The sequence below is a fragment of the Fringilla coelebs genome (assembly GCF_963513975.1).
Source record: "Fringilla coelebs genome assembly, chromosome: 2".
Taxonomy (NCBI): Eukaryota; Metazoa; Chordata; class Aves; order Passeriformes; family Fringillidae; genus Fringilla; species Fringilla coelebs.
Window position 1 is genome coordinate 9049676 of NC_140029.1, and position 16886 is coordinate 9066561.

Consider the following 16886-nt stretch of genomic DNA (forward strand, 5'->3'; position numbering starts at 1 on the left):
TTTTGGAAAGGAAGTATTTCTTACTTTCGTAGCCTGTTACTTTTTAATGGTTCTCTCCTGGTTTTCTATTGAATCTTTGTTTTAACCTCCTTTTTATTCCCATATGCAGAGAATGGCCTGATGTTTACTTTTGGAGATGGACGACATGGCAAGTTAGGCTTTGGAGAAGAGAGTTTTACAAATCTGTTTGATCCCACTCTGTGTTACAATTTCTTGAAGTTCACAGTCCTTTTGGTAAAACTTTTGTTCATTCTTCTCAGACATCATAATATTTATCTTTTTATGAAACACATTATTAATCAGAGCTGAGATATCATTATAGAATTGTTTCTTTCTCTAACATTTAATTAGTGGACAACAGAAACTGAAGGAAAGAGGATATTATATATGCTTATTACGGTGTTTATTTAGTTTAGAATGTCTTTGACTTGGGCTACACATATAGATTGCTCTATAGGATTTTATTCAGTAGTCTTGTGCTATGGTGTTTTGGTTTTCAGAGCTGAGGTAGCTTATAAACTGAATGATTTATTACTCTTAAATGGTTGGAAAAATGGGGAAATTGATATCTTTTCTATAAACACCTGAGAGCAATCTTTTCAATTTTGACAATTTTTGGTTATTTTTAAACCTGAAGAAAATGTAAGGGTTTCTTTTAATCCAAACTGGACAAGAAAGCAAGAATAGTCTTTTCTTTTGAGAATTGTGTTAGGGAAATTTTACATCTGCTTCTTGAGGTGTGGAAGAAATGTCAGAGAATTGTCAGCATCAAAAATATTAACATGACTCAAGATTGAACAAAATTTGCAATAAAAGTCTATTGATCACTTCTGTTTGTTTACTGGAATTAGAGATGAAGGAAGTTTTATTGGAAGCAGTGAATGTTTTAAACCTTTTTAAAAGTGAAACTTCTGATCTTTTTGTAATAATATTGTGTCTACTGGAGGGTGTTGAATTTATTTTACATTTTGCTGATTTTGTGATAAAACATTTAGGTTTGAAACTCTCAGTATTGCTCTCAAGTGACTTGTATCAAAATAAATAGCTAAAGTCTCTTGAAAGTCAGTGGAAATATCTTTGCTATCTTTTATATTAAAAATTTGATAGTCCTGTCTTGTTCTGTTCAGTACAAATACATTGTATTTAACTAAGAAGTAGTGAACATAGATCATTAGTGATTAATAAATGTAATTAAGTACTTTTATTTTGCTGGTGTAATTGGGAACTAGATTTGAAGCCATTGGCTGTGTCTTACTTCTAATACATTTCTTTCTTTTCATCTAAGTCCCTAGAGATAATTGTAAGAAAAGTGAATCCTTGATACTTGCAAATGAAGTAATCAGACCTTTTTTGAGCTGTAGGTTGCTTGTGGGGGTTGTCACATGCTGGTTTTTGCTGCTCCAAGACCTAAAGGATCTGAAATACCATTGGAAGATTTATGTGAGCCTCGTTTGGCTGCTGCTACCTCTCAAAGCAGAGGGAACTTTGTACTGGCAAACACTTTACAGTTATCAGCAGCACGAATGCGACGTCGAGAGAGGGTAAGCTCAGAGATATTTAGAGTTGCCATATTTCTTTCAGGAATCAAAAGCACTTTTAAAGCTAAAATCACAACATATGCCAAGCAGTTAAATATATTTTTTTAAACTAAGCATTTAATTTTAATGTATAATATGAAAAATAGACATTTACCCTGGTCCCAAAAATTGATGCAGGAGAAAAACAAGTAGATTTTGCTTAATTACTTCTGTGAAAGAGATTAAAATTGGGGTTGTAATTTCTTTTGTTCTGAAATGTAGAACCTATTCCTTTGCATTTTTTAAACTATCTTAGAAATATTTTAAAAGAACTAGCAAGAACCCTTACTATTCTGCTGTTCCCTCTGAATCCTTGAATATATTAAACAATTTCATAGTTTATAAAATATCAAAGGATAATATTAGATGTAGCTACCTAAAATATTACTTTCTGCTCTTTTAGCTCCACTACTCATTCCATGTGATTTCCTTACACAGCACAATGAATTGGATCATTTCACTTACCTGTCTGAGAACTAACTCTACCAAAACCTGAATTTATTCTATAAAGATGTATTGACGTTGTGGATTAAATACCTTGATGTTATTTGAGAGACTAGTTTTTCATTTTAGATAAAAAGAAAAAAGTTCTTTTTCTCCCTTGTTTATAAATTAGGATTACTTGAAATCATTGCATAGACATGATCTTAAAAATCCCACTATGTACCTGCCCACTTTCTAGGACTATAAATAATTAAAATTTTTAAAGATATTTGTTTCTGCTTATTAAGTTGCAACACTGTATCCCAAGCTAACAGCAAATACCACTGATAAGGATGAGAGATTGCTTTCATTTTGTTCTTCTACCCTTCTTCTCAATTTATTGTTTTTCAATCTTCTAAAGGAAAGATCTCCAGAGCAGTTTGCTCGAATGGCACAAACTCTGCCTGCAATGGGGAAAGGCTTCTTAAAATCTTCATTGCCTGTGGCAAGCAACACCAGCCCATTCTGGTTTTCTGCAACAAGTTATCCTAAAGCTGAATCTGGGAGGGATAGAGACCATGAAAAAGGTGAAGTGTCCTCACATCTTGGTGTTGTTTTCTGATAAGAATGGTTTGACTCTCATAATTCATAAACAAATGTGCAGTTGGAACCTGAAAGAAGGTTCAGGTTCAGTCTTACCTCAGGAGGGTCTGGCAGCATACAGGCATGAAAGCAGAGAAATGCAGACAAAAATTGCCTCACACTGTTCATGTTTGCAAAACAAGTTTAAAGATTAAGAGAAGGCTTGCATGAAATAAAAACAATTTGTTGATTTCACCTGTGGTTCCTTTAGCCTTTAGAAATAAGATTCACAAAAATACTGTAAGAACATTAACTACTTACTTTGTTTTTACACACACACAAAAAAGGAATTACAGAAAAATAAAAAGTTAGAAACAATGTTAAGGACATAGGTAATCCTACAAGGAACTTGGATAAGAAAACATAAGAAAAGAGGTCTACTAATTCTTACAGTATCTTTCTTCTTTACTTGGAAATACAGATGTACTCGTCATTCTTTGTTATCTAAGACTATAAGAATTTGTAATATTCTAGCTGATGGAGAAGTCTGGATAACCATAATACAGCACTGGACTTTGGCAGAGATTCTCTAGAGCAGTTCTGGACTTGTCTGGCATCCTGGGCCTCTGTGATTTCCTAGAAAGAGCAATGCTGAAGAGTGCAGGATGCAGAGCTTCTGTGTAATTGTTAATTCAGATTTACTGGACAGCCAAATCTAATTTAAAAAGAATTCATTCATAGAATGAAGATGGTTATTTTTAAATCTGCCAGCATGTCCATTAGCATTTCTGGTTCCAGGAAAGCAATGCAGTGAAATTTGAATTTTTGTTTAGAGTTTTCTTAGACCTAAAACCTTTTGTGCTGTACAAAATGGTCATAGACCTGGTGAGCTTCATGATGTAGGAACATTTTTATAGTGCTGCATTAAACTCACTGTCTCTCCATCCATTACATAGATAATGTGCAATGGAGATAACACGACTGCAACTACTTTGGTGAAATTTTTACACTATTATTAAAGAGATTATCCAAAAGAATCTTTGTTCTAGGCTATATTTAGGCTTTGAAAGCCTGCAGAAATGGTCAGAGATCTACCATGCACTGAGACCAGATTGCTGAATTCCTTCTGTTTTTAATGATAAAAAGAGATAGAAGTGATTTTGCTGTGTCTTGGGCTGGGGGAATGAAAAATCTGAGGACTTCAGTTCTATGTTAGTAAAATAAGAATAATCTCTATTTTATAAGAGTGGTGTGTTCTGTTTGCTATATAGTGCTTGTTCCTATAACATTTGTTTATTTGCCCCTATTTTACCTTGTAGAAAATAATCATCAAAAAGATAAACCTAGTGAAGTCTCTTCAGAACAAGATTCAGATAATGAAAATATTGACAGAAACCTTGGGGATACCACTGACATCCTAAATATGGTAATATATTCCAGTAATGGATCTATAATTCAGTAATTTTTTTGCAGGGGGAGACAAAGAATCTGAATTGTGTTTCAGGTTCTAATGCAGAATTCCTGACTACCAAAACATCATATGTGACACACATCATACTGACACACTGTTAGATGAGCATGCATTTTGTATCATCATCACCCAATGCTAAAATATGTTTTAATTTTCAAAGTAGCACTGTGATATGAAGCAGTCCAAGTAGTGCAGTGCCTCCCCACACTTTAGCTCTGGAAATCAGAAAGGAAAGGAAAAGGATGCTGGAGGCCACATGGTGATCTTTATCTCTGACCTTGCTTTTCTTGATGATTTCCAACAGAGAAATGCAGGAAATTAGGCAGAAGAGCATCTTTTCCTGTTTGAGAAGAGGTTTTTTAATACAGGTGGATCATATTAAAGGGAAGGCCAAAATCCAGACATTTTTATTATTTGGTGATCCCCCAGTTTGTTCCTACATATTTCTTTTATTTAAAAAACATGTTCACCTTATCACTTGTACAACTTTCCTAAACATTTTGTTCTCTCAGCAGAAGGGACATGTCCTAGCCTTAATGCAGCCACAGTTATGCTGGAGGGATTGAACATCTACAGGAGTTATTATTTGTTTGCATTTAAAAATACTTAGTAATTTAACAGTCTGTTTGTCCATGCCATTTATTTAACATTATAAAACTTCATTTTGATTTACAAGAAAAAAATGTGATCAGATCCAATGCACAGCATGGCCTCCATTAATTTACTGAAGCATTATTTGCATATTGCACAGTTTATGTGCTAGACTTCCTTCTCCTTTTTAGTTTTATACCTGTCCTGAATCAATTTTAAAACATTTAAAAAAATTTCAACATAAATTTGAAAAAAAGCCTATCAGGCAAACATGTCAAAATACAAGATAAATGGTTGCTCTTTTTGGATCTGTAAGAAAACAATCTGCTACAGCATAGTTTTTTCAATTTTTCTAGGCTGTGGCAACATACATCTTATTGACACATGTGACAAGAGGAGGAAAAACCTTTAATGTTATATTGATGATACAAATTATTGGGAGTCTGAAACCAGAACTGTCCATGATCACTGTGTTGAAAAAGAATATAGTTAAACCATGAGCAGTTAACAATCAACAGCAGACAATATTATTATATTGTCATTTGGAATATGTGGCAAGAGATGAGCAAAATTTCATTATATATTCCCACTTAGTAGTATTTTATGTTGCCTTTTGGTTTCTTGCTTTATGTGGAAGAGACAAAGGCATTAGATTCCAAGGAAAAATTCTTCTGTGCAACATTTCTTTGAAGACATTCTTTCAAGGCTGTGGTGCCAAACTGGGTGTTGATTTAGGTTTGTGATGATAATGGAGTAAGGTTCTATTTGTAACCTCACAGGGAAGGTGGATCTCAAACATGCCTGTGGGCTCTAAGAAAGGTCAGGGTTGTGCTCAGTCTCTACAGACAGTTTAGGAGTTGACATTTGTTCACCACACTCTTTATAAGCAGAAAATGTTGGAGTGGAAGTGAAACAGGTGAGCTGAATGATCATACAGGTTTGTCTCACCCTGACTGTGCAATAATATTGAAATGTTCATAAACTAGCTCTGTTTAGTAAAACTGGGCTTTGATGCTACTTTCTGTATTAAATATATTTATTTTTTTTAATAGAGATCTTATTTTTTTTGCAGACACATGCAATGAAGTTGAATCCTGGTGACTGGTCCTTAAAATTATCACCACTCCAAAAACAGAAGGTACTGTAAATAATTGCATATTTTATATTGATACTGATGTTTAAAAAATCTGCAATTCTTGTATTATCCTAGTACTTCATTATTTTGCTTTGAGTTTTTAAAAAGTTGGGCAAATTTTATAGACCTCCTTTTGCTAATTTTCTGAATATGCATGACCTAAAATTCAAAGAAGCTGCATGAAGGCAGAGAGAATTAGGTCAGGCACCTAGAACTCCACGTGTCCAGTGCAGTTTGAGATGAGTGTGTAATATTTCACCAATTTAAGAAGCAAGAGGCTATTATATACACCTTGTAACTTTATGTGATAACATAAATTCCTGCTGGTTTGTTGCTTAGAAAATATTTTGGGACACAGTGTAAATACAGATTTTGTTTACAGATATTCACCATGAAGTATATTTAGAGGAGCAAGAATACTGTCTTAATTATGAAATTGAAGTACTTTGTAGTACTTTCTATTTCACTCCTAAAGTGATCCCAGCTTTTCAGCACTTTGCTATATTTAATTGAAATTTTATTTTAGATTTTTAAATCCATAATTTGTTAAATAAGTGTAAAATTTGAAGCAGAAAGACAACAGATTTTCAAACTTCTTAGAAAGAGCATAAACAGTGAGTGCATCAGGAGATTTACAAAGGAGGAAGGTGTAAGAGAACTGTATGAATTTCCTTCTGCTTGCACAGCCTCATGCATTGCCCCTGCTCTGGTTTATGGGATGTGGCACTGGCTGCACAATTCCTACTGCATTTCCTTGGGTAGTGAGAAAGGTGTAGCACTTCACTGATCATTACCAGGATCTTACATTCTTCTAATATGTGCACTTGCAAATTCATTTCATGTGAAATACTCTACCTTTTATGCTGTCTTTTAATCCCCTCTCACAAATTGTTTCTCTTTTTGTTCTGATGCTTTTGTAACCTTTTTCTTTCGCTGCCATTTGTCTTTAATGCTTTTTTTCTTTCTCTTTAATTTTCTGCTTCTCATGTGGAATAGAAGAACAATAAAAATGTGAAACTGAAAAGAGATGGTAAGGGTGGGCTGAAAAACAAGGATTCTGATTTCACAAAGGAGGGCTCAAAATTAGAGCCTGGCTCTTTACAAAAGCAGTCTTCACTTTCAGAGTCAACTGGACAAGATTTAGAAAAGGGTAGTGCATTTTTAGGGAAGCCTGTGGCCAGAAAAAGTGTAAAGAAAGGTAAATCTGAGCATGCACAAAGTGATAGTACTTTGAAAAGTGGTGCTCAGGAAATTACTGAGGACAAAAGCATGTTAGTGAAAAGGGAAAAAGAGTGTGTGGAAAATCCTGAGTTTTTCAGAGAGGATGCAACATATAATCTTCCCACTGAAAATCAAATTCTGACTGAAAAAATAAATTCTTCCAATAAAAAGCCAAAAGCTGTTAAACCTAAGCAATCCCTTAAAATAGAGGTACTTCCTTCTGCTCCCAGGGATCAGCCCCAGGCTGATTCATTAACTGTACAAGAATATAGTCCTGTTAAAAAGCAAGGGAGTCAAAAAACAGCAGATAGTCAAAACAAACTAAAGGATGGTGTTGAAAAATCTGACAAGTGTGAAAGAATAAATGTCACAGTAGAAGAAAGTAGTGCAGAACAGAAGGAGCTTAAAAAAAAGCATCAGTTTTTGAAACAAGTATCTGTAACTTCATCATCATCATCAACTGAGGAAAGTACTAATGATCTCCAAAAATATATACTTAAGGAAGAGGCATTCTATGAACACAGGCTTGTGCAGAGGGCAAGGAGGACAGTGACACATCTGGACTTAGAAAAAGACAGTGAGATTGAGGAGATGCAAACTACAAACAATGAGAAAGAACATGTAGAACAGACTGATTTAAAAAGCCTGAATGAGGAAGAAACAAGCTCTGATTCTAAACCTGATGAAGATAGGGTATTAGAAATTAAGAATGAGAAGGAATCTGATCAGGAGCAGGAGAATGAAAGCAATGAAAAGGGTGAAAGTGAAAAAGAAAAACTGGATGAAGCAATTGACAGTGAAGGTAAACTAGGGGAGGAGGAAGAGAGTGAGGTTAAAAAAGACAGAGATGAAGTTTCAGTAGAAAAAGATGAAGAGGGAAAAGATAATGAGGAAGAAAATGAACAGGAAGAATCACAGGCTGAAAGAGACAGTGGGAATGAGGGTGCAGAGGAGGCTGAGGAGGTCAGTCAGCAAGATGGCAAAGAGCAAAGAGATGAGCAAGGCAGGTTGGTGGAGGAAGAAGAAATGGGGAGTGAGGGAGAAAAGGAGGATATGGAGGAGAAGTATGAGAAAGAGGAAGGCACTGAAAAAGAAAAAGAGCAGGTTAAAAGTGAGGGAAGAGATGAGAGTGAGGAAGGAGGAGAAGATACAGAAGAAGAGGAAGAAAAAGAGGTAGAGGCAGAAGAGGAAGGAGAAGATGAGAAGGAAGATGAAGAAAAAGAGCAGGAAAATGAAAAAGACAAAGAGGGTGGAGAGGAGGAGTTGGGAGAATCATTGGCAGGAAGGGAAGAAGAGGTATCTGAAGAAGAGCAGATTGAGAAAGATGCAAGTACAAAAACTAAGGAAGTGGGTGAGGATGGAGTGGAAGAAGGAAAAGATGGAGAGGATGAAATGGAAGAGGAAAGAGGAGATGAGAAAGAGGAAGGAACAGGGGCAGAAGCAGAAGGGGACAAGGGGGAAGAAGATGAAAAGGAAGAGGAGGGGGAAAATGAAGAGAAAAGGGAAGATAAAGAAGAGGGAGAAGGAGTGGAAGAAGATGAGGGAGTAGGAGAGGAAGAAGAGAGTGTTGGAGAAGATGAGGGAAAAGAGGGAGTGGAAGAAGAAGAAGAGGAAGATGAGGAGGAAGAAGAAGGAGTGGAAGAAGGGGGAGATGAGGAAACAGGAGAGGAAGAAGAAGAGGTAGAGGAGGGGGGAGAGGCAGGACAGGAAGAGGGAGAAGAAGAAGATGAAGGAAAAGGGGAAGAAGAGGAAGAGGAAAAAGAGGAAGAGGGTGAGGAGGAAGAGGAAAAAGGGGAAGAGGAGGAAGAGGAAAAAGAGGAAGAGGATGAGGAGGAAGAGGAAAAAGAGGAAGAGGGGGAAGAGGAAGAGGAAAAAGAGGAAGAGGGTGAAGAGGAAGAAGAAGAAGAGGAAGAAGGGGAAGAGGGTGAGGAGGAAGAAGAAGAGGAGGAAGAAGAAAAAGGGGAAGAGGCTGAGGAGGAAGAAGGGCAAGAGGAAGAGGAGGGAGAAGGTGAAGAGGAAGAGGGGGAAGAAGGAGATGAGGAGGAAGGGAATTTAGGAGAGGAGGAAGAAGAGTATGAAGGAGAAGATGAGGATGAGGAGGAAGAAGAAGAGGAAAAAGCAAAAGATAAAAGGAAAAATTATAGTAGTAAACTTCCAGAAAAGAAAAGCAAACCCAGGAAACCAGAAAAGACAGAAAGGGCTGCTTTACCGAACAGCTCTAAACAAAACGTGAAATCCAAACATCATGTAGCGAATGGTTTACATAATCCAGAACAATTTTGGAACAATGTGCTACCTCATTATTTAACACTAAAGTAGCATAGACTGCTGCAGATGAATTTTAAGCCTATTCAGGAAACAGACTGATTTTTATTACTTGAAAGAAACTTTTCATGAGCAAACTATTATGCATGTAATTTAAGTGCCAATTTCTTGAAAAAGACTGAAGAAAATGTTTAAATTTAGGATACTTTTATGAGAGAAATCATACTTTATTGTTACAATCATTTTCACAACCATGATTATCATGTTTGATATATGAAACATTAATTGCTGAGGAGGTAAAACTGTGTTTGCCTCTTAATCAAAGTGTAATGTCATGGTGACAAATCAATTATACATTGTAACAGTGTAATCTTTGCCTTTGAATCAGCAACACACCAATTTTAGTTGCAGGGCAGTTTACTTGATAATGTGCCTTACATGAAAGGAGTTTCAGTAAATTAGCAAAGATAACTTTAAAATTTTGGTATCACTCTGTCATAATTGAGTGACAATGCAAAGCAACACACTCCATTTTAAGAAGGCATCAAACCTGTTTTTATTAAAGCATGCATGCTTTTTACACATTCTTACAAATCTCATAAGTTTACACTTTACTCACTGGTCATGAGAGACAAAGAAAGGGCTTATTAGAATAGGCAGTTGCAAGTTTCACTCATTATAGTTTCACTTATTTATCCTTCTTTCTTCCTCATTTGCTATGTCAATAGCCTTGGTAGAAAATTCTTTCAGGGTCAAACATGGATCCTCTTATCAAATTTCTCTCTGGCTCCCAGAAGTGGCTGTAAGACCTCTTCCACATTGCTCCATAATTTATTCCCCCTACTTTTATTCTGTTCATACATTGGTAAAATGTTCAAGTACCTAAATTAAAGAAAGGACAAGTTGCCAAATTTATGTGTGTCAGGGGATGGGAGGTAAATGGAAATGCAGGCCTGGGTAAGTGATGGCCTGGGACTTTCCAAGGGCCTTAAGGCTGACTTCTTATTTAGGTGTCAGCACATAACTCTGTGCAAAAAGACACACACAGATTTCAGAATCTGGCCTAGTTTACATTAGAGTTAGGGATAATTTTTGAATATCATACTTGGTGATTGGAGAGAACTAAGAATTTGAAATACACACCTCTAAAACATTTTTTTTGGTTGTTTATGCTGTGGATTACACAAAAGATCCTATATCTGCCTACAAAAGACTACATTACATTAGTCCTCTAACTCTGAGGTACTTCAGGAGGGGGAATATATGTTCTTGCTGTGTGAAATACATATATGTTTCCAGGATCAGAGCCAAAGCTTCTCTTCATTAGAGAATATTTATGGTTTTAAAAAACCCTATCTGTAATCTCCAAAAAGAGGCAAACCAACCATCCAGATGGAATAGTAAAGGAAGTGGTAAGAAAGTCTGATTTTTTTTTTTTTTAAAGATGAAGTTAATAATTTTAGAATTTCCTTAAAATACACAAACAAATTTTGCAAATTATTTTTGTAAGATAATGCATCACTCTTTCAACCCTTAGGGACTGAACTGGCAAATGAAGAGACAGGGACTAATCATGCAGCATTGTTACTTGAATATTATGCCAATGGGTGGTCTGGGAAATTTTTGCAAACAGATCTGAATATTGACATTCTCTAGAAAAATAGTTGTTTAAGCCCTACTTGAAAATGAGGAGAGAAGAAGAAAGGAATCAAAATGAGTAAATGTCATTCAATAAAAACATGAATGGAATCAATACTTATGTTGATATTATGAAACATTTTAATATTGTTTTTTAAGATGCTGGCATTAAACAATCTTTGACACGATGTCTCCAGAATTTATTTTCTACAAAGCCTGTAGTAGATCAGTAGTTTCCTAGTAAATCCTAGTCTAGGTCCAACCTTCTTGCCTTGCTCACCCCTTCTATAGGCTGCACTTGAAGGTAAGATCACTTCAGTCACATGCTGTGCCTAACTACAGCAAAAAGTTACCCCAGTGGCTGTATTTTGTCCCTGTAAAATTTGTTTCAAACTTTGGAATTCTCTGGAGCACATTGTCTTGACATCAGCATGTGTCTTTGGAGCAGGGTAAGTATTCTCTTACTCTGTTAGAGAATATTTTATCAGTTTAATGCCCTTCCCAAGCTCTCTCTAACAATGGAGTCATTGGATATTTTGCCAGTGTGCTGTGCTATCACTGAACTCCTCTGAAAACTCTTCCCTTTGAAACTAAGTGAGCTGTGATGTGTTATTTTATCTTTCTTAGAAAGATTAGGATGTTACTGTGATTAAACTTAGAAAGTTTAGTAGTATTGAAAAGTATTTTTATAGGCCTAAACCTGCATTTCTTGGATATGACATCTACTTTGTGGTTCTAGAATTCATCGTTGGAAGAAAACTGGGCTGTGAAAAACAAAGCAATGCTGTTATTTCTAGTGAAAAGTATTTCCTAGAGAGAGAGAAAAAAAAAAAGAGAGAATTTTAAAGCAAGTGATTTCCAATTCTACATAGGAATAGCCCTTCATTTACTGTTTGGTTGCACCATTTAATGTAAATTCTTAGGAAAATGGGGATTATTTGTTGTTGCTCTCTTAACATATGAAAGCTCTCTTAACACAGAAAGCTTTCCAAGAGAGTGAAGGAAGGCAGCTTATGGGCATCTCTTCTTCTTTGTTTTGTCTAGATTAAAATGTATTGATTTGAGAACTGATTTTATGTAGTTTTGTGGATCATTCCTGTGGTGGGGGAAAAGCAGAGCTTTACTCCAGCACTTCTAAGGGTTTTCCACAGACTCGTTACATAAATTGCGCTCTGTGCCAGCATTTCTGGGCTTTGAGGGGACTTTGGAACTCCACTAGCATAATGAGTGGAATTTTATTTAGTTTGATCATTCTGGTTTATGAAGTTTGCTACTTGTGGTTTTGTGAAAATTCAGTATATCCTTCATATTTATTATGGCATACAAGGAGATTTATATGCAGTACTGAAGAAACATGACAGAAATAGTCCTGAGTTAGTTTTTAATAGAGAAAAGAAATCCTGCATTAGAGAGAGAAAACAATAGACAATTTCCCAGACCAAAGATCTATCCATCTTTTTTCTACCAGTGGATGCTGGTGAGTGCCTGGAAAAAAAAAAAACCTAGAATATTAGAGTAGCACAAACATGTAGTTTTACTTTGCCCCCGTAATCATTCAGTATAATGAATATATTCAGCAGTTTCAATAATTTGTAGTTTAGCAGATACATGTATTACATTTAACATCCATTTTCTTCACATTAATTTCTTTCAATCAATTTTTAACCTGTGTAGCATGTTTTGGAAAATAATTCTTAGATTTATTTACACATTGTCTGGAGAAGTAACTCTTCTTTTTTATTTGCATCATTTGATGTCTTTGTATTCTTGTACTAGAAAAAAGAGCACTTATTCCCTCTTCATTATTTATTCCCTAATGACCATCACATGGAAAAAGTGTTCAATTCTGTGGTTTAAGTCAAGAAGAAGTGGTTTATTGATTTATTAATTACAGTTAACCAGCAATCAACCACCTACATGTCTAATTCAAGAGCAGCAACACAACAGTTGACAGCAATACTGGACATCCTCAAGATGTTAATAAGCACGTGGAAATTTCTAGGCATCCCCTGCAGCTCATCTCAGAGGTTTTAATCCCCTGCACAGTCTCACAGACATTCACAGAATTACAGATGCTGCCTTTTACAGTGGGTATGCAATACAAGCACCTCTGGCACTTTCAGAGGGTGGGGGGCAGGTCTGTTGCTGCCTCACAGCTCTGCTTAGAGGTGGGGGATGTTCTGGGTGACCTTGGAATATTCTGTAGCACAGCTCTTCTCTTGTGCCTGCAAAATTTCAGCAGATAAGTTTTTCCATTATAGCAGAACATATCAAACCATTTATTCAGATAGTAGATCTCTTTGCATAATTGATGCTGAATAACAAAAATGTCCTTCTCCAAGCTGCAAAAAATGTCTGGGTTTCACTCATTATTTTCTGTTCTAGTTTCTTATCTGGATGACCACATGGATATTCTTTAGAACAGGGCCTTTCAGAATTATGCTGAAAGGACATCCAGTTTTTATTTTCATTGCTCTTAGGTTTTTTGCCCTCCTAGTTTTTCTTACCTTTAGTCATCTTTTAATATAAATTTTAGCTTATTTTCTCCCAAGATGGCACTACCTTTTAGATCTCTCATATAACATTAAGGATCTGTAAAAAGGCCAAAAAAGGGCAAAGTAAATGTGAAAGGGTAATTTTTCATCTAATTCTGGAAGTGACAGTGTTTAGTACTGTGGCATTCTATGAGCAACTTAGTAAACTCTTTACTTGCAGAAATGGCAAACCCATGGTATTGTGCTCAGTAAAGTTCTGACCGTGTTTGGGATCCAAAGTCACTCACTGAGCTGTAGCATTCTTATACACTTATCTATGTTTTAATGGAGACAGGAGAGGGTTGAAAGGATATTGAAAGGATTTGGGAGAGACAGCTTTGGCATCAGAAAATTGCATTGCAGACAGCGACAGAGGTTTTATTTTTCTATTGCCAAAAGAAGAAGCAAGTACACTTAATCGCTCTGTTTTTTTAAGGATTTATGATAGTGCTTGTTGCTTTTCTGCTTGTCAACCTATGCTATAATAATTTAACCAAATATTAATACTGTTATCTCAAACCCCATGCTTAGTTATGAAAATAGGTCTTACCAGGGCCCTAAAATGTCTGGTGTAAAAATATTTACCATTCTGGTTTTCTTATTTCTTCAGCATTGAAAATCAGAAATGACTCTTTTGGTCTGTGGTGGGTTGTAGGGCTGTCTGCTGGAGTATCCCAGGTTCAATGGATTTAGAGCCTCATAATTTGTCATGACTGGCACACCTTTCACACAGAGCCTCATTTGTGGTTTGTGTGAAGTTTAAAGTATTTGTGCTGTCATATGGAGAGTGTGAGAGAGAGAAACAAAGGTGGCTCTAAGTATTTTATGTTAAACAAAGCCTTTATCTGCACCTCTTTTGTAAGGATATAGATCACACTAGTATGGAAGAGTAAGATTTCAACCCCCCTGTGCACTGTTGTTAGTGCAAGTCAAGATGCACAAGAGCCTGTGCTGTTTGACTGGGAAATGAACAATAAATACCAACCTAAAAGGAGCTTGTGTGCCAGCCTGGCAGGGCCTGGCTTTCTTACAGAAAGAGTAAAATACTTCACTTCCATTCCATCCAGCATCTATCCAAGGCACAAAACTACTTTCATAATTAGAAACACAGCAGCAGAACTGCTGCAAAATTTAACCTCTTTTAGAAGGCACTTCATTATCATCTGTGTGGAGAAAAAGAACAAAGCAAACCTGAACGTGTCCTGTATCAAGGGTACACAAAGGAGCCAAGCTGTGCTTTAAAGCCAGCCTTGCAGTGGCTGAGGGAGAGCTGCCACAAGTGCTAGCAGGATGTGGAGAGCAATTCCATGGGGAAGCTGGTGGCACTTGCATTACTGAGCTGGGTGTGCCTTGAAAAATCTATAAAATGAGAATGGGCTTAAAGATTAGTGATGGTTGTGCAAAAGTTACCAATTTATATCAGATACTTTTGAAGTGGGGGCTCTTCCCTGGGACCCAGTCTTGCAGTCTGTGGAGGTTTTAGCAGTGGCTCATGGACCAGCTCTGATGAATATACAAAGTCAGAGAATGTCTAAAAGCCTTCCTGCCTGCTATGGTGCTTTGGCAAAAATTTGCCTTTACCAGTATTTTTATCAAAGCACTGAATAAAAACCAGCATGATTATGGCAGGATTTTAATGAAAAGTACAGGATTTGGGAGAGACATGCAGTACCTAAGCTGTGTGCACAATAAAAGCAGAAGTAGGGACTGTCCTCATTCACTTGCAATATGTGGGAGCTGCATGACAAACTCCAGACACTACAATTTTTTCTATAAGGATTTGGAAAATATGCACAATCTGCATCCAAGTGTGGGCCAATATTCCCAAGTAGTTTTTTTTCTCTGTGTCTGTTAGCATTAAGAATTCATTTTTTACTGCATAATATCTTCCAGAGACACAGTAAGTTTTTTCAGATAACACCAAGATATTCTGGAGTTGCTCATTATATTTCTCCTGTTTTGCTCAAGTACCCAGGAGTTATTTTGGTGTGCTATTTCTGAGTGACTGAATATTAGAGGGTATTTATGTTACTATGTAAAATACTTCATAAGAGATTATACTTGATGTAAACAGTCTCTAACTTGTTTTATGGTTTTCACAAAACACCTTAAAAATTCTTTCTAGTTCTACAGAAGTTTTTTTTTCCCTTTTTGCTTGGAAATTTATATTTTCTGTTTGTTGCCCAAAGAAAGAAAACTTTTATGAGAAGGTAACTCTTTTGTATGTGAAAGTTGTGGTACATCTGAGCTATTTCAGATGTTGATTTATCTTGGGGAATAAACAAAAAATATCTTTTGAGTTGCTGGGAACATAAAACTTCAGATAACTCTATTTAAATGTCTAGTGAAAAACTCAAAGTACAAATACTTCTTCAGAATGTAGTTTTAAATTAGAATTTTGTACATTGTTAAGTAGTTATTTTTATTCACAGAAGAATGCAGAGATACATCTTTCTCCAGGTACACCTACAGCAGCAAGCTGGCAAACCACAGAATAATAACACCAAAGCCAACTGAAATAATCTTTAAGAGAGTACCCTCAAAAATTACTGGCTACTCTGTGTAATCTATGCCAGTGTTCAGTCTCAGGATGACACCTAAAGCCTTGGTTAATGAATGTAATCTCATTAATCCTCCTAATGCAAAGTATGTGCACTGCCAGCCTGTGACAGAAGTGCACAGGTCTGGGGAGACCTGTAGGTTGTTGTGTTCAGCTTTTAGTAAATAAAATATGTTGGGTAGCAAAGTATGGGCTGAAAAAACTTAATGGAACATGAAACTGTTCAGTCAATCTCCACCAACATTATTTTCAGCTGTGTATTCACTATTTTATCCCAGGGTGATGCCATCCTGTTGGAGGGCACTGTTGTGGCAATTAGTCACCACAGGACCAGGGTAATCAGCGTATCACTACAGGGCAACTGCTACTTCAATATGTTTTCTTCCATCATATTTAAGGCATAACTATCTTTATAGTTCAGTTTTTGACATTTAACAGTGGAAACTCCCATCTGACATAAACTGGTTTCCAATGGTTTCACTGCACAGTGTGCCTGAAATTACAAGTGCAGCATTGCCTTCATTTTCCAGGACACTCATACAACAGCAGCATTAAAGGGAGTGTTATAAGTATCAGGTAATCCATGTTAAGTGCTCTTAATATAAAATTATTTAATTGGGAAACCAATATAACCTAGTAGAAACCTAGGTGTTAGCTTTAGACAAGTTATGGTGGCAAGCTCAGCTTTTTGCAGGAAATTCTTCTAAGTGTATTTAGCTGAACTTTTCTGTTTGTCTCTGTGACAATATATAAGGAAAGCTTAGTTTGGCTCCTTACTGCTTGTAAGTGGAAGGATAAGCTGCTAAATCTCTGTTTGAGTACTCATGTCTTTGAATTTTGTCAGTCTTTAAACTGGACAGCTTTCTTTAATAATCATTAAAGTAAGGGA

The 16886-nt window shown here is 36.2% G+C and overlaps 1 protein-coding gene across 4 annotated transcripts in view; it reads left to right on the forward strand.

The window, feature by feature from the left end:
• The window catches only part of RPGR (retinitis pigmentosa GTPase regulator), a 60659-nt gene that overhangs the window by 28314 nt on the left and 15459 nt on the right, over positions 1-16886 (forward strand). For all 4 annotated transcript variants that reach the window (XM_084201379.1, XM_084201380.1, XM_084201381.1 and 1 more), the window contains exons 9-13: positions 110-234; positions 1362-1541; positions 2422-2587; positions 3902-4008; positions 5717-5782. In XM_084201379.1, the coding sequence (XP_084057505.1) occupies positions 110-234; positions 1362-1541; positions 2422-2587; positions 3902-4008; positions 5717-5782 (644 nt within the window). The remainder of the gene's footprint in view (positions 1-109; positions 235-1361; positions 1542-2421; positions 2588-3901; positions 4009-5716; positions 5783-16886) is intronic.